The 18,691-nt window shown below is 40.1% G+C and overlaps 1 protein-coding gene across 1 annotated transcript in view; it reads left to right on the top strand.

The window, feature by feature from the left end:
• The window catches only part of necab3 (N-terminal EF-hand calcium binding protein 3), a 55,813-nt gene extending 40,353 nt beyond the window's left edge, over window positions 1-15,460 (top strand). The window contains exons 9-13 of the mRNA XM_037767230.1: window positions 2,364-2,417; window positions 6,900-7,012; window positions 7,662-7,739; window positions 8,972-9,063; window positions 14,328-15,460. Coding sequence (XP_037623158.1) covers window positions 2,364-2,417; window positions 6,900-7,012; window positions 7,662-7,739; window positions 8,972-9,063; window positions 14,328-14,356 — 366 coding nt within the window. The 3' untranslated portion in view covers window positions 14,357-15,460. The remainder of the gene's footprint in view (window positions 1-2,363; window positions 2,418-6,899; window positions 7,013-7,661; window positions 7,740-8,971; window positions 9,064-14,327) is intronic.
• Window positions 15,461-18,691: the final 3,231 nt, after the last annotated feature.

Raw genomic sequence — 18,691 nt, 5'->3', positions numbered from 1 at the left:
GGATGTGTGTTTGTTGTGCTGTCACAGGTCTGCCACCACAGTTTTATTATTAAATAACTGACAATTTATGCAAGGAATATGCAAAATAGTAACACCAAATGCGTCGGCTTTTCAAACATTTTGGGGCACGGAATTATTTATGTGTTAAGAATAATGAAAAGTACACAGGTGGGCGACACACAGCACTGCAGGTTGTGCTCAAATCTACCTGTAAACCTGCCTGCGAGGCTTTTAGGAACACGTGGATTTCACATGGTTCAATGTTCTGGTTTTGTCATTATGTCTGGGACAAGGTGTCAGCTTAGTGCCTTGAATGGTTTCAGCCGTGATGCGGAAAACGATTACAGTCGTTAAAGTCTTACAAACTGTCTGTTATGTTAGATATTGTACATGTTCTGCTCAGTTTTGCACTGACAGCGTAATTCCAAGCACGCTTTTGTGTGTTTGTGATCGTCAAAAAGAGCAAAGGGTGCACTCACAGCATGAAAAAAGATCTGTGTATCTGTCAAACAGAGCACGGCTACCTCTCTACCTCTCATTTCTGTGTCCTATGACCCATTCTTGCTACCACGCCTCAAAACCTCTTTCACACTCCTGCCACATCTTCTGCTCCACCTCATTCTCTCTCTCTGTCTGTTGTTTTCTTTATTAACTCCCGTTATTCCCGTCTTCTGATGCTCATTCTTCCTCTCCTTTCAGTGTCTCTCAAAGCATTTTTTTCTCTCTCCAGCCCTCGGTTCTGCCGACTCAGAGGGACTCGGAGTGCAATATCAAAGCAATTCATAACCTGCAGCATGCTCAGAGTGCAATATCCATCCCCACACTTCAACGCCACCGCCGCCATCACACACACCTTCTGTCCATCTCGCTCCCTTTCTCTGCTCTCTCAAATGCAACAGAATGAGTTTTTCTGCCTCAAAGGTTATGTTCCCCGACGACACACACTCACACACATACAAACAAGAGTCATAACCTTTAAGACGGAAAGCTCATTCTGTTTTTATTACATTGACTGTATTTCATTATTCATAACATCATACATTTATAGAGTACATGCTCTATATAGCCTACGGATATGGTTGAAAGAAAGAAATCATGTGTGGTGAATCACATGGGTTCCACTTGATTTTTTTTTTTTTTTAAAGTACATACATCTACTCTAGGAAGACTACAGCTGCCTTTATCCCATCATTCCGTTATCTCCTATTATTATCTAAAAGAAACACAATGACATTATTGAATGATAGTATCTAACCCGCTGCACCCGATTCAACTGTTTCCAGGTCATTAAATGTGCGTTATTAGGGGCCTTTCTATACCTACTACGTTGTTTTGGCTTAAAATAACTGTTTCAAAAGTGAAAGTGAAGCTTAAGGTTTTGAACACACACCCTGGGTGAAAGTGTTTTATGTCCCATCCATCACCCAGAGCATGGTGCAGGCAGGAAATTACAGCAGTGGCCTATGGGTTGTAGCTGCTGCGGTAGTGGGCCAATCACACGTTACGATAAATCGAAGGACGCTTGCAGTGATTGGCTGCGAGCAAAACAGTCATCATTTTTTAGATCTGGGCACAAAAAGGACTGATTGCAGGTATCGTTTGACTGGAGAAGTTTCGATACTGGGTAGGTCGGTGGTCGATGCCTTAAAAGGTATTGAGTACCGATACCCAGCCCTACCGACCTCCACCCCCATATGGAGTTTTGCGCTGTCTAAACTACAGCCCCTGACTTACGCTTTTGCTGCTGTCATAACTACTATGGTCGAGAGGTCGCTGTCGTCTTCTTTTATTCCTTCTTTCGCTAATCACCCATGTGAATAGATGATAAAACCCTCTAGTGGGTGTAGCAGGGCCCTACTGACCCACATCTATGGGGCTTATAACCACCGATAACACACATTTAATGACCTGATAATAGTCTAACCGGCTGTCTTTACAGCCCTGTAGGGGATTTGTCTTGCACAACGGCCTTTGAAAAATGGCAAATCACACACACAATCCCATCAGATATCATAGAGCAGAGCACAATATACTTAGTCCATTTACTTTGCCTACTTTTATTCACCCCATTAGTGCCTGCAGGTGCAATTTGTCCAGAGGTGCAAATGTCTGTGTGCAAATATCAGTATTCTTTTGTCTTTGTATGTGTTGGTATGATGAGGTGATGTTGATTTAGCATGGCGTGCAACATTATGCAATGGAATAAGATTTAAGTGAAATATGTCTAAATGAAACATCTGGTTGTTACGATTTGTTTTTGTAATGACTATCAAAAGAATATATTGATCATCACTGACCTTTCTCACCCAGATGTTTAACAAAGCCAAGAAGTCGTTCTCATATTTGTTACCTTCTTGTTTCAGGGTCCCAAGTTGGAGCCACTGAAAGAGGACACACTGGCCAGCACGTACAAGTCTGTAAGTCAGCACTGATATCAATATTTTACCAATCTGAGTGAAGAAGCGGTGACTAAACGTTTTGTTTTGTAGTTTTTATCGAGCAGTTTTTATCATTAAAATAGAATTTGTTGCCAGGACAATCATTGTAATCAGTTAGTGATAACCTAAGTGGTGCGTAATTATACCACAGGCTGCCACACACAGGGTATTATTAAAGCAAAATTTAGAAATGATAACAATGGTGGTCATCATAACACTCAATCATAATTCAACATTTTACTAACCACACACACACACACAAAGATTTTATTATCCATATAAACCAAACTAACATTTTACAAGCAGCTTTTCAGAGCAATCAAACACTCAAGGTTGAACTGAGGCGTTTCCATTGTAATGTTGAAATTAGACACTTTTCTGCCTGCGGCTACAGCACAGCAGAGTTATTATATAGACCGACTCTCTTTGTCAGACTACACAGTGGTTTGATTGCAATGATTGCCTCTCACTGTGCAAATCAAGTAGAGTACAAACTAAGAAAGGACTGACTTTAGTGGATAATTGCTGATTATAACAGTGTTTTCACATTTTGTTCATTTAAAAGGAACCACACTTAGCTTGTTTTCATTTAACGTGAATGTTGAATATATCTACATAAAATACAAAGAGTGCACATACATAATTGAGTCAAACCAAGTGCCATAAACTAAGTAAAATCTGTACAAAATAACGTTATATAAGTAGGCCCATGGAAAACACGTGACAAACGTCACTAACGTAACTTACAAAACAAAACACCGGTCTCCTGGTTGAAAGTCCTGTTTGTTGGACCCATCCACCTCCCCTCCATCATAAGCAGTCTTTCACACTTTTTATTCTACATCAGTAGCTCTGATCTTAACATATTCACGTGGATGCATTTACATCGCAGTCAGTACAGACTCGAGGCGTGAAAATACGCCTAAAGCAAGAACGGCGTGCCTTGCGCATTATCGTCGTCATTCACACGCCTTTTCGTGCGACCGGGCTGGTTGGTGGTAATTGTTTTGGTACAGCATGGTAGCTCAGTTCCAGTGCAAAGAAAGAGAGAAGAAAACAAGACTCTGTCAAAACCGAGTATATGGCTGGACCGTGTATGGCCAGAATCTGTGCGAATCTGTGGCTAAATAGTTACACAAATAGTCAGTGGTCATGTCTATAATTTTAAATCCAGCGGTACATGTCCACCTGGTCCGGCGAGGACACTAGGGGACGCGCTGCTCCACTCAACTGGAATTGTGGATTGCACCTGATTGGTCCCTGGTTTCCTGCTTGCCATTTCAAACAGGAAACAACATGGCGGCCTGCTCATAAACTTTCTGTTATTCCATCTAAACAATCCATCAAAATCTCGTTTCATTTTAGAACTAGTTCGCCTAGTTTGACAGCTTGGTCCAAGTTCCGTGAGCCGGATGTGTCACGCTGGACGGGCTCATTTACATAAAGGACTGTTCTCTGCCTTTTCATTTTGAAAGAACAACGGCCAATGAGGAATCTCCAAAACTCGGCCGACCAATCGTGTAACTTCATCACTCAGTGACAGACTTTTGCAGCGTTTGTAGGACTGGCACTCTGCGGTCCAGCCAACAAGCAAACAAGACACCATAAACCATTACAACAACACACAACAAGGACACACATGAATGTGAAAATATATATAGTGAAAATATGATACTGTATGAACAGTTCAGTTCCCCAACCTACCAAGTAGCCCAACAGGAAAAACATACAATGATTTATGTACCAGTGCAAACAAGTCCAGTTTAAGTCCAGTTCAGTCTGCCTGCAGAGCTTATATACTGTGCTGTGAGTTGACTGGGGAAAGGTCACAGCAAATTATATCGGAGGCTGTCCAAACTAAATTATTTTATTCAAAACATTTCACCACTGCTAGTCTCTAAATACATATTTATCTTATGATTCTACTCCATTAACACCCCCAGTTACTCCTCTTTTTGCTCTTTCTGACACCTCCAGTAGTTACTGTATGTTACCATAAAGCTGACAAGATATACATTATTTGAATCTCTTTTTTCATCTGTACTTCGCAATTATTTTCTCTAGAAAATGCTCTTTACTCATCCAGTTCGTTCACTGTCCCCATGCATTCTAAATGTCAAGCAACACACCGGTTTCCTTCTCAAACCAAATGATACCATAACCTCCCGTACCAGCAAATGTCTGCTTTCCAGGCACATTTATATTCATTCCAGCTCATTCCGGCTATGAAAATCAATACATGGCAAGCCTCAAGGTGAAAGGATGTTCGACGTGAAGCAGACAAGGGCCGGTTTATGCTCACAAGGCTCACCTTGAAACAAGAGAGAGTGAATCAAAATCTGTCTGAGTGTATTCGACGTTATCACACATGGACAAAGGAAGTTACTGACTGACGATGCACTTGAGAGGTAGAACTGGCGTGAAAACACCCACAGACAGGTGAGAGTGCCAGTAACCATTTTTAAGGGTAACTATGGTGACAGTTATGTCAAAGTATTTATATCAGAAATAGTAAAGTGAATTCTGTTTTAACAAGTTTCTATAAAACCCAGTAAAAAACAAATATTGAAATAAAAGTACGGCTATCCTTGTGACAAAGAGCTGAATGACCAAATACAAAAATACACACAATTTCAATGCATAAATCCATGTCCCTTTTTACTGTGTATTTCCATGCACAATATAAACCACAATATTTAAATGGTATTTTTTTAACCTAAATTACAATACTATATATTCTCACTCACCTTTAGTGGATTCTGGTCATGTACATTGTTTTGATTTTATGTGCTGAGGTTTTGAAGTATCCTCCTGTAAAGTTTCTGCCACTGCAATACAATTGAGCTGAATGTAATAGTGTTTGGTCCATTGAAAAATTGCACTTTTCAAAGGTTCTATTTTTTAGTAGAATGAAGTTCAATAACAACTCTTTACAATGGGATCTGTGGGTTATTCAGTTTTTAAATGTAATTTTTAAAGGAACAGTGTGTAACATTTAGGTGGATCTTTTTGCAGAAATGGAATATATATATACTTATATATATATATATATATAAATATATATATATACCTGAAAATAAGAATTTTGCCGTTCATATCTACATACGGAGCGGGTCCTCTTCACGGAGCCGGCCACCATGTTTCTACAGTAGCCCAGAACGGACAAACCAAACACTGGCTCCAGATAGGACCATTCACATTTTCCCATTTTCGCATCGCCCACCATAGTTCTCCTACACGTTTGGGTAGTGTTTAGAAGGTAACCCCCAAGTTGAGAAGCACTCACGAAATGGTTACGGTTAGGATAGGTCATCGGGCAGCGAGTCTCGTACCTTCTAGACACAACCAACATGTTTGGCACACGGGAGAAGTTTAAATTGGTTGCAATCTGCAACCTCACCACTAGATGCCACCAGATCCTAAGACTGCACCTTTAAATGCAATGAGCATCATAGATTAAATGTAATGCTCTTCCGTTGTATTGGAGTTGCAACAAAAATCTCAAGAGATTTCAAAGATTGATATCTAAAAACTAAACCGAAAAGGCACATACAACCAAAACCAACTGTCACTTTGAAATGAAGGTGAGCCGACCTTTCAATCAAGTCTGTGGAAACAGTGCTAACAAACGATAAGACAAGTTTAATTTTATACTGGTTGAAGTGGTGACTCACTCTCGTCAATGCAGCATGACGCTGTGCATCGGGGGACCATGCAGGCAGAGGACTTTAGTTCAAGCCCAGTTTCCCCGAGGAGGACACTGAATCACCGCCAGTTGCGGGGACGTTGCTCATTAGATGGGCACATCAATCGATAAAGGGAAATATATATTTATATATACTTCAGAGTGTCTTTTCTTTTACTCTGTCAGGAGGTCCATGGATTTATGTGGAAATCAGGCGTTTTATGAAACATTTCCATGGAACATTTTACATTGATACGTTGAGTGTGCTGTCACTATACCTCACCAGCAAACTTCAAGGAACAAATGTAAAAAAAACAACTTGCAACACTGACGTACTGCGAGTTCACATTTAATCGAGAGGGAATAGCCTCACCAGCTGCTGCCGTCAGTATGAAGTGACAAACTGTTCTAATGACACTGATGAGGTATCATGGCAACACGGTTATTATAGGGCAGATAAATCACTTTGATGTGTTTTTCATAGCTTAGAATGTACGGAAAGAACCTTGAATTTCACTTTTAATTATTGGTGCCTCCATAAAACTGAATGTACTGACAGAGTGCCTCAGTGAGAGCAATACTAAGTGACATAGAATGTGTTTATTTATATCTCATCGGCTGTCAGTGATAGATAGATATGTACCCTTAGGAATGTATAATCAATCAAATGCTTCAATAGTTTCCATCTCGTCACACGCCTGGACCTCAGATGGTTATGTGAGCAGCCAACGTGTCATCTCATCATTTTCCTCTCTGTCTCGTCTCGTTGCCAACAGAACATCCTGTTGGTTCAGAGGCAGCTGTCGGTGACCGATGAAGATCTGGACAGCTTCCGGAAAGTTCTGAAGAGCTACATCGAAGCCACCGCAGCCAACTCTGACAACCTGCAGTGAGTGTCTTGCAGACAAAGCAATATATCTGTTAGACAATGTGTCGGGCTCTGCTGCTGCTGAGGTAGCTTTTTGAAAATTGAAGCAATGTTGAATCAGGGGTTTGTCAACTGAGCCAAAAACGGATGTAAACTGAGTGAAAAGGATGGAAAAGTTCTGTTTCATCCTCCATCATCCTTGGATAATATAGCAGCTTTTATGTGACCCCAAACTCTGAGCAGCTTGAAAATTAATTCAATTGATTTAAGAACAATTTCATATTTTCACAAAGTGACACTGTCACTAATGTATCTTAATGCCGCAATCCTTGAGTTTATCACAAACATTCAAAATCATCATATTTGGAAATGCATGGTTTTTATTGGACAGGAATGGTATGAAAAACTGTAATCTGTAAAGTAACTAAAGCTGTCAGATAAATGCAGTGGAGTAGAAGTATAAAGTAGCGTAAAAGGGAAATGCTAAAGTACAAGTACCTAGAATTTGTACTTAATTACAATACTTGAGTAAATGTACTTAGTTACTTTCCACCATTGGTTCTAGCTGACATCTATCTAAATATTCAAACTTCTTTCATATCCTTTACTCTCTCTCACTTTGTATCCTCTTCTTGCCCCACTCTACTTCTCTTCTCCACCCTGCTGTCAGTGTGTCCGTTCAGAAGCTCCCTGGAAAGTTGTGTTACATAATGTATGAGTTCTGGCAAGACCGCATCTCCTGGATGAGGTCAGTATGGTGTGTGTGTGTTTCTGTGTGTGTGTGTGTGTGTGTGTGTGTATGCGTGCGTGTGTGTGTGTGTGTGTGTGTGTGTGTGTGTGTGTGTGTGTGTGTGTGTGTGTGTGTGTGTGTGTGTGTGTGTGTGCGTGTGTGTGTTTGCGTGTGTGTATGTGTGTGTGTTTGCATGTGTGTGTGTGTTGTTGTGTGTCAGATATTGGCAGACTGTTTGGCACTCTTAACTTTTTGATGGAAATGTTCCCCACCAGTGAAGATGAGCAGATGGCCCGTCCCTCAGCTCGCACACACACACACACACGCACACACACACACACACGGATGTAGCTTAAATGGTTTGAAAAGATATCTATACGCATATCTATGAATATATCTATCTGCATGAAAATAAGATAGAAATGTGATTTTTAAAAAATCAATAAAGATTTTCTATAATATGAATATTTACGCTTTTGTTTATTTACAAAAAAATTTGACTCTTTACAAATTTAAAGGACCAGTGTGTAGTTTAGTGCCATCTAGTGGTGTGGTTGCAGATTGCAACCAACTGAGCACCCCCTCCACTCACTCCTCCCTTTCCAAGACTGCGGTAACGTGAGCCGCCGAGTGCTAAACCATGGTAACGCCGTAGTATCTTTCAGGACATTTTTGCTTTAGGAGCAATGAAATTCAAACGGCCGCTGGCGGTACCACGGTTTTGCACTCTGCGGCTCACGTTACCGCAGTTTCATAAGTGTGTTGGAGCACTACGGTGGCCTTCAGGTAACGTAAAAACACGAAAGGCTCTCTTTAGAGCCAATGTTTGGTTTGTCCATTCTGGGCTACTGTAGAAAACAAACATATCTCCCTATGTAGATATGAAGGGCTCATTCTAAGCTAACGAAAACACAATTCTTAGTTCCAGGTGATGATACACTAAAAAAAACATTAAATATTATATTCCATTTCTGCCAATAAATCCCGCTAAATCCTACACACTGGACCTTTAACTCACTATAAAAATTGAGTTTGGACTGCCTCCAATGTCTACATACAATAAAAACAAACATCTTCAAAACGGTTGTCATTTTAAAATGCAGTATATCTCCAGTGAGAATCTTTATATTTCATCATAAATAGTGGACAATTAATGTAGCTACAGGTGATGCTCAACTCTGATTTCCTCTTTAACCTGTCTCTTTTTCTCTTTACACCCCTCTTGTGCTCCTTCGTTGTCTTCTTTACAGCTACCTGCAGTCCAACAGCAGTAAAGATTTCCAGCGCTGCGTCATTGACATGTTGAAGGATGCTGAAGTAGTTTCCACCATGTTGCTCCCAGGTTTGTATATGTGTTTGTCTGTGAATGCATTCATGTGTGTATATAGCATTAATGAGCATTAAATGTCACGGATGACAATACGCTAGAAAACCAGCGCTGCAAACCCTAGTGTGAGATCAACACATGTAAGATACGGCGAAACCTCCATAAACTTCCAGACCTCCGTGATCATATAGTATGACACGCATCCAGTTTTGGCTCAGTGACGGCACATTAGACCCAAAGGGTGTTGAGAGGGATGCTAGACATTCTGCTCAGCTGCTCAATGCCTCTGTGATCTGTCATTTTCCTGCTGTTTCCGAGTCGCTTGTGATCACTCAGCCTTGCTTCTCCCCTGTGTCAACAGCAATTCCAAGTAGTTTTGAAGGGTATCTTTAGAAAAATAGCCTGGCTGGATGGTGGAAGTGAATATGGAAGCCACAAGTATCCACGCCAGGGATCTGCTCACATTCACCAACTTTGACCAGCTTTGACATTAAACTTGCTATTCAGCCTATCTTTGCTCATCTTAGGCCATGCTGCAAAATGGTTATGTCTGCTCGCCCAGACGATGCAATCAGTAACCAACCATGCAGTGTAGCCTGGATGACATGTCTCCCAATTCCAGGTGTTTTTTGTACAAACATGTTCTTTGTTGCTGTTGTTGTTGTTGTTGTGTTTGCCAAAATATTTCTGGAGCTGTTCAACCACCATCTACATTTTTTTTGCAATTGTGTGTAGCTCCTTCATTTCCTCTTTGTAGCTCCTTCATTTCCTCTTTGCATTGCATTGTGGGACAATAGCGCACATCAATAGTAAACACTTGAAATTAAAATGAGTTTTTTTTAGTATGCATACTAAACTCAAACACACTACTTAGTCACATCTTCCACAGAAGTGGTATTTAATATGGAAATGGGACAAAGCTGTAGGTCATTATGTTGGCCTATAAAAGCCCTTTTGACATCATTGGCTGCTCGTCTGTCGGTTCTGCTGGCCAACTGAGAGATAAGATTAGTTAAAGGTTCAATGTGTAAGATCTGGCCACATGCTCCAAACAAATAGGGGGCAGCATTTCACCTCTACTACTGGCTCCATACAATCTAAATATACAGTTGTCAGTTATATATATATATATAAAAAAAAAGAAGCTAACTGCTGTAGGCTGCTAACTAGCAACAGGACAAGAATGTGCAAAATTCGACCAAACTGCTTGAACTCTGAGAGCCGGTCAAAATAACATTGCTATCTTATATTATTAACGTGTGGCGTCTGCCTATAGTTTACGTTAGACATCTTTTGTTTACTGTGACACTAACCGGGGGCTTTACGTGCGTGTATGTTTTGATTTAGTTTGTTTATAGGCTTGCGTCCGGGGTGGCAGAGTTCTAACCTGTGTAATGGCAGCAACAGAAAGTTTGCTGATCCGGCGGGGGAGTCGAGCAGTTCCCCGGGATCAGACCCACAGTGCCTGGTATTATGCACTGGCGGAATTCGAGCTAACAGCCGTCCGTCCCCACACGCTCTACACCTGGCAAAGTAGTGTCCTGCGGCGGGGAGGATGAGGCGAGAATGCAACAGATAAAAGCCATTCTTAAAATGAATAAACCAACACCAGTTTGATTCATATTCCCTTGAGTTCACAATAATAATAAAAAAGATTTAGGAACATTTTAAATTTTAAATATTTTATCAAAACAACCAAACACTAGTTTGATTGGCTTTTCCTGAATTGCACAACAACAACAACAAACATGATTTAGAAAAATAAATAAAAACAAAGCTAGTGTTTTTTGCAAATGAACCCTTCAAGTTGTTTTCTCATTTTTGACACTTTGAATTTAATCCAGCAAACAAACTATCAAAACAAACACATACTTTCAACATGATTGACAAGCCCTCGGGGCAGCTCTTCTTCGTCCTCTCCTGTTGGACTGAGGGCAGACTGGACGCTACAGTGACTCACTATCGCCTCTTGAGCTACAAGTGGTATTACAAGACAGGACGGGCCGGGGCTAGCTGGTTAGCATGCCCATTTCAGAAGATATCTCTGCAACACAAATAGACGTGTTTGATATAACATCAACACTGTAACCTCTTCACATTCTGTTTGTACATTTTTTGAATATTTTAAACTCAAATTCTGGCCAGATCTGACACATTTCACCCTTAATGTGGTGATTGTGCTGTGTGTCACAGTCAGCTGTTGCATTAGTACATTAGGTCTGGATGTGTTATGATATGTAAAGATGTACTGAAACCTTCCATCTGTGGAAATCGGGGGTGCGTCCAGAATTTCTGGGCCTCCTGACAATTACTCTCTCGAGAATTTGCTTATTGAGCCTAAAGGTAGAAAATGTTTTCAAATCAGGCATTTACTGTGAAAATATTGGATGTTTCTGAATAAATAGATATCAAAGTGGGGATATTCTCTCCAAATACTCGGGGCTATGTTCACACTGCCTGTTGAAAGTGAGCCGGTTCTGATGTTTTGCTCACATGGCACAGATTAAATATGTGTATATTGTAAAGGTGTGTAAACAGGGCAAAAAATATTTTTTTGTCTTCTTTTGGACACATTTCCGTGTGGGAAAATGTGTCCAGCTGGCAACCTCATACCTCATACCACATTGTGACGCACATAGTAGCACGAATCACTGCCACACGAGCCCAGGCTACAACCATGACTCTTCTCTCTCGTCTTGACTTTTGATTCATTTGTTGCACGCCTTTAAATATGCTTCAGAAAGCAATAGGGCTAATTATAATTTCTGCCTCTTTACGTCCATTGCAGAAGGTGATTTAGCCTTGTGGGCGGCGCTCGTTGCTAGGTTACTGTACGTGGTTGTTTACTTCCACATCTGTGACTCGCATGTACGCATGCTGACAGTTTCAGACATAAACAGTTGTGGTGTAAACACTGTAATCAGATATGGGTCGGTTTAAACAGCAGGTGTAAACAGGCAGTGAAAAAGATCTGAAGAACAAAAACAACCTAAAAAGACTAAGAAGGTGTTGTACTTTCAGTGCTTATTTAAGATAACTGCAGAAATTCAGCGTGTGTGTGTGTGTGTGTGTGTGTATTACCCACGTTGTGGGGACCTAAACCTGTTTACACAATCACATTGTGGGGACTCGCCTTCCAAATGGGGACAAAATGCACGTCCCCATAACGTAAATCATTATATTTTAGGGTGAGGACTTGGTTTAGGGTTAGGGTAAGGGTTAGGTTTAGGCAAGTAGCAGTTACAGCCAGGGTTAGGTTGGTCTCCAGGAAAATAATGTAAGTCAATGTAAATGTCCACAAAAGTAATGAAAACACAACTGTGTGTGTGCGATAAATCTCAAATTTCAAAATATGTTTGTCGGAATAAAAACTAATTACAATAAGCCTGGAAAATTACAATTTAAAATAGATAGACAATATTTGATTCAATTAAACTGACTAAACTGAAAATAATATATAATAATAAGTAACAACTTGTTTTTACTGTAGTAGTATTAGTTGACGTTTGTCTCGTTAATTCTCCTGGGGAAGAGTTAATAAGTTATGAAAGATTAGAAGTTTGATTAAGTTACTGACAACCAGTAGCAGAGAATGTACCCTGGCACTGATGATGCTTGCATGCTGTGCAGCATTTTCAGTAAAATAGCTGCTTCTTATAGAACAACGTACTGTATATGTTTGCCTTGAGGGACACTGCCTATTTTTCTCAAAGAGCAGACCAGATCATTAGTCATTGCTCCGAGTCTCAGATGAGTTTGGCTGCGGAGGATACACGCGAGGCCACAGTGCACTGATTGGAAGAAAGAGGGAGGATAGATATGAGGTGTGCGTCAGAAGCGCAGGAAGGAGTCGCCTCTGGAATCAATAATAGAAAAATAAATAAAATTCTGCTGCTGGTAGCAGAGGCTATTATTGTCTGTCAGTCACCCGACATTGTCTTCATATGTTGTTTCCAGGAGGAGCTTTGCATCAGCAACCAGGTGTTTTTATATAGAGGACCTATTATGGTAATTTTCAGGTGCATTCGTTTGCATGTTCAAAAAATGCTTTATTTTTCTCTTACCGGCTGTCCTGCACCACGTCTTTTCACCCTCTGTCTGAAACCATCCCAGTCGCCCGGAAAAATGTTGGCATTGGACGTTTCTGCAAACCAGGGATACACTTAATTTTAACTTTTTTGCATTTGGTCAGAGCAAGTGACGTAGTATAAATAGTGAAAAGACTCACACCAGGTGCGCGGAAGGGGAGGTGGATGGGTCCAACAAACACAAGGCTTTCATCCAGAAGACCTCTGTTCATGTCCCGTGCGTTACGTTACAATCAGCAGTTCGTTTGTGTCCCGTATTCACAACTTCCAGTGTCACTTTCACTGTACAACGTAGTATTTTTAAGCCCAACCATGTAGTTCTTTCCTAAACCTAACTATAGTGGTTTTGTTGTGTTGTTACGGTTGTTACGTTACCTTCTTATATTGTTACTAGGGCTGTCAATCGATTCAAATATTAATCATGATTAATCGCATGATTCCTCTGTGTCCTCCGGCGCTCCTAACGGCATCTGCAAAATTTCACAGACTGGAGGAAAACAAGCACTAAGAGCTGATCTGAGGTCTGCTGTCCAGCTGTCATCTATGAGAGCCGGCTGTCAAACACTTGCGAACTCCGACCAAATCATCTTTTAGTGCAAGGTTTAGCTGTAAAATGATAAAGTTTGTGACGCGGCCGCCATTGTAAAATCTGTTGAAGGAACTCCAAGCCCCCTTCCACACACACACACGTTTCCCAAAAAGCCCAGCCTGCTCTGATTGGTCAGCTGGCCGACTCTGTTGTGATTGGTCAAACGAACTGAACTCGTTGGACTCCGCTCCAGCTCCGATCTAACTAGCTTTGTTTGAGGGCGTGCGAAACTAGCTGCTAGGCAGGTATTATGCAAATCATTTGCTTTTTATCTGCCCTGTGTTTGCTGGACTTTGACTATTACGTAAAAAAGAGGTGGACGGTTTGAAAACAGCAGAACAATGTGCATTCAACCTCATGACCTTATGTTCTGTATCTATAAAGCTTCCTGAAAATGATTCATTCATTTTAATTGCCGAAATCCCCGAATGACGTCAATCATTTACACATTTGTTATTTTGCTGATGAAAATGTTTGTTGCTTAAATTAGAGCTTAATAAAATGTAAATTAGATTTTTATTTTTTTTTTTTATGTACCCTGCCGTGTGTGTCCCTGTTGCCGTGTGGTGACCTAACTCTCTGCATGTGGTGTGTTTCCTCAGCTTCCTGGTGGATTATGACTAACAACTAGCAACTGAATCCAGAATGTCACATCTACTGCCTACACTGTCACACGGACAAAGACACACTGGCGCATCAACTCACCCACCCACACACACATGCACGCACACACACACACACACACACACCCACACACACACACGCACACACGCACACACACAGAGGAATTCAAAAGGCATCCATGTGTTTCAAAGCAACAGGAGACAGAGACGACGGCGTCATCCAACATTCTCCAGCAGCATCTTTTAATGTCCCTCTGTCTTCGACATGCTCATTATCGTGCCGCTTATATCAAACGGGATAGTTTCACCCTATAGCCGATCTATTGACTTGAAAGTGACTGATTTTCTGCAATGCAAAAGCCTTTTTTTCTCTCCACATAACCCTGTCTCTCACTTGGCCTTCCCTCTCTTGCAGTGTTTGTCTGATTTTATGCCAGTGGAGAACAACCAAAAAGACGCTTAACATAGGCTACTAGAGCAAATCCAGTTGAAATGAGAATTACAATTACCATGCCGGTAGTGTTATTGTGCTTTTGATGAGTTGTTTACTGTTGAATACAATTAAATAGGAAGAAAAAGCAGAGAGGATGAGGAGATGAAGGGTAAACTTGCATGCTGATGACTGAAGAGCTTTCAGTCCTTTAAATCCTGGCTGTATATGCTGTATGATACTGTTTTTCTTTCATTTAGCTATCCTAATGTCATGTGCACAGAATGCCAAAAAGGCTATTATCAAAAAAGCTGACATCTATCTATTGCTAGATATATTAGTGGTCAGTTATTTATATTAGTTACATCTTCTCTGAGACACACTCTTTGTCTCAAATGTAAAAGTATCTCTAAGAGTGTGCGTATCTTTAAGGGAAGTAACACTTTGTGAGGAGATCACTAAGTTGTATCACTAAGTTATGAAGAGAAAATATATTTAATGTATCATGTATTTATTTTGACCATTGGTAGAGTTTATTCCATCTGTACATATGGATCTCAGATATATTCATATTTATGTTGTGTTTTGGTTCCGTAATGTACACCCCCAACTGTAAAGAAACTGAAAAGCAACTTTAAACACAAAAATCATTAAAGCTACTAATTGTTTTGACAAGTGCAAATGTCTCTGAATCTTCAGTTTTCTACAGATATTTTCCTCTGATAAGGCACTTTAATACTTTTAATTCATTTTCATTCTAATCTGAAATGTTTCTGTCCAAAATGTCCTCCTCACAAAACCATTTAATGCTGCATTAATTAAGTATTGGAGTAGAATAATCACACACAAGCTGACAGATGCACAGCACTCATTGACAGATTATCAGTTTAGATAGAAGTTGTAATGCCCAGTGCCTGAATTGGACCAAAAAAAGATGCCAGTACGCTAATTCAGCAGTTTCATGACATAATCATTGCATGTGTCTGATATATTTATATTTATACGTATATCTTGGTAATATATCCCACTTCAAATGTACTTTTGTATGCATCACATTACATATAGGCCTACACACTACATATATTTCCACAGTTTGTACATGAATTCAGAATGCACCAAATTGACTTTTTCAGTCCCGATACCGATACAATACCTGGGCTTTGGGTATCGGCCGATACCAAGTACCGATCCGATACCAGTGTTTAATTAATAAACTGTATGTCTCACTGTGTGGAAGTGACTGGGATTATTAGATCCGCCAAGGTCGAAGGCCTAGGAAGGAGGTTATGTTTTCACCGGCGTTGTTTGTTGCTTTGTCCGTTAGCAGGATTACTCCAAAAGTCTGCGATGAATTTGAACAATAGCTATAACTGGAGTCAGTGTCCTCATAAATAATTAGCACTTATAAAAATCATTAAAAAAGGTCATAATAACATGTAAACAAGGACCACAATATCACTTACAGTGAAAAGTGCAGTTCATCACAGGCAAAACTTAAACAGGAATTAAAATTCCAGTATATAATGTATATAATATATAAACATAGAATTGAATCCAGCTATTTGAGTCAGTATCGGCCCGATATCCGTTCCGGTATCGATGCATCCCTAACATAAATGTATATTTGGTTAATTAAAACGTTTATGTAGCTATTGATACAAATCAAATTGTACTCAAATATAATAATGCATAGGCTATATGCTACAATAAAACTAACTTAAAACATGATATCTGTTGGCCTACAGATTAAATTGGATAATGAGAAGACATTTTCAGCATCAAGCTATGTGTTTGCACAGAGACACAGTTATGCAGGTGTTTAGGGATGCACACCTTGACTCCCCAGGAGGTGGCGGTACGCAATAATGCCAAAAATCAGGAGTACCGGTAAAAGGCAAGAATCTGGCAATACGATACATATCACGATACAGGGGTTACAATTCAATATATTGCGATATATTGCAATTTTTTATCCCAATTTTAGGAGAACCGTCATCGTAAAACGAACACCACCATATGCATACAATTTGAGTTTAACAGTGGGATCGGCATTTGCCTTTATCACAGTCTCTGTAACATCCAACATCATAGCTCTACTTTGAGATGGCGCATACACTGAGAGGGTGCATCTCTTTACAAATAAAATAAAGTATTGACTTTGTCAATCTTTGCATGTAAACTATTAATCAAAAATTGATCTTGCGTTTTTGAGAATCGATACAGTATCACAAAACATAAAAAAGCGATATTCGATATTTTCGATATTTTCTTACACCCCTAACCGGTACTCAGTACTGGTGAGTACTGGCCCATTTCAGGCACTGGTTATGCCAACATGTTAGCAAATGTATAGTAGGCATCCAGCAGACACAAAGTCACATTTCTGGCTGACTGATGAATGTAAATCAAATTTTCATTGTCTTTTTTTGTGCTGGTTCCACCTAAGAAATATTTCTGGATCCATAGATTGTTCGGTGAAGTTGCTAACTTGTCTCTCTGCCATTTGGTGTCAGGAGGTCAATTACAATATAGGTTTATCAGAGCTCAGACTCAGCTTTTTGTTCTCAGACTCAACCACCAAATAAACTAAAAAATGTCAACAATCAAAAGAGGATAAAAAGCTCATTAGTGTGTCCCAGTTGGGTGATAATTCTCTATGGGTACATCACAAGCAACTGCTTTCACGTTACACATGGTCATTTGATTTAGTGCCACACACAAAAAAAAAAATATTGAAGCTGCTTTAAGTGGAATCATCATTATATTATCTGGCATATACCAGATAAGTCTGAACTTAATTGGAGTAAGGTGTAGAAATCCAAATGATCTGATAAGCGAACTGGAAAAAAAAGACTGTCTGGCTCACAATTAGGGATCATAGAAACTCCATTTCTGACTATATTATTCATCGGTGTTCTGTGAGCTATGAATTTCCCACAGGGCCTTGAAATAGCGACAGTTTCTGTCAATGACATCGGACACCTCCCTCATCAAGATTATCCAACTGTGTGAGCAGAATGTAGAAGATGTATTGAGTCCTACAGGCTCTGTAGCATATATATATATATATATATATATATTACAGCCCCGGCAATCAGCGCAATGATGTGTCAAGTCTGTTCCTGTGCACGCATTTGTTTGTTCGAAAATTTGCATTTATATATATATATACGTATATATATATATATATATATATACAGTATTTGTATAAAATAATTGTATTTCTTGTTATTTTCTAAGCTATTAATCACCTTGGGATTGACTACATTACACCATCACACAAAAGCAGGCTTTTGTCTCTCCAAAGCAGCAACAGAAGGGTTGTGACACCACTGTAGCAGCAGTGCATTGCAGTGTACACATTGGGACTTGGGATGCTGCTAATGTATTGTGAACTAAGGTTACGCAGAGAGCTCAACAGAAGTCCTTGACCATGTTTCCATTTATCTTTTGCAATCACAAAAGTTTGAAGCGAATGTTTTACAAGCTCTGAATAGCAATGAAAAGTCCAGATCCCTCCTTGTAGCCAGTTGTCAGGACAAAAACGCAAATTTTCAAACAAACAAATGCGTGCACAGGTACAGACTTGGCTGACACATCATTGCGCTGATTGCCGGGGCTGTAATATTTGATTGCATGGTGATTACTGGTGAATTGGAGCCATCTCATCTTCATCCTCTTGTCAGGCAGGCTGTCTGCTGGTGAGACGGACTGAATACATAGTGGCGATGGAGGCAGCCGTGTAGATGAGGCAGAGGAGGATGTGTACCCACACCTCATGCTCCTCATCTGTTCTTTCTAAAGGCTGAGGGGCAAGTGTCACCACTTCATCTATTACCAACACTGGAGAGGGAGGCTCCAAGTTACAGCCAATTATAGGTAACAAAGAAATGAAGTCTGCCGCTGCTTTGAA

This window comes from Sebastes umbrosus, chromosome 1 (genome assembly GCF_015220745.1).
Source record: "Sebastes umbrosus isolate fSebUmb1 chromosome 1, fSebUmb1.pri, whole genome shotgun sequence".
NCBI lineage: Eukaryota > Metazoa > Chordata > Actinopteri > Perciformes > Sebastidae > Sebastes > Sebastes umbrosus.
Note: the sequence above shows the minus strand (reverse complement) of the source record. Positions and strands in the feature narration are given on the sequence as shown.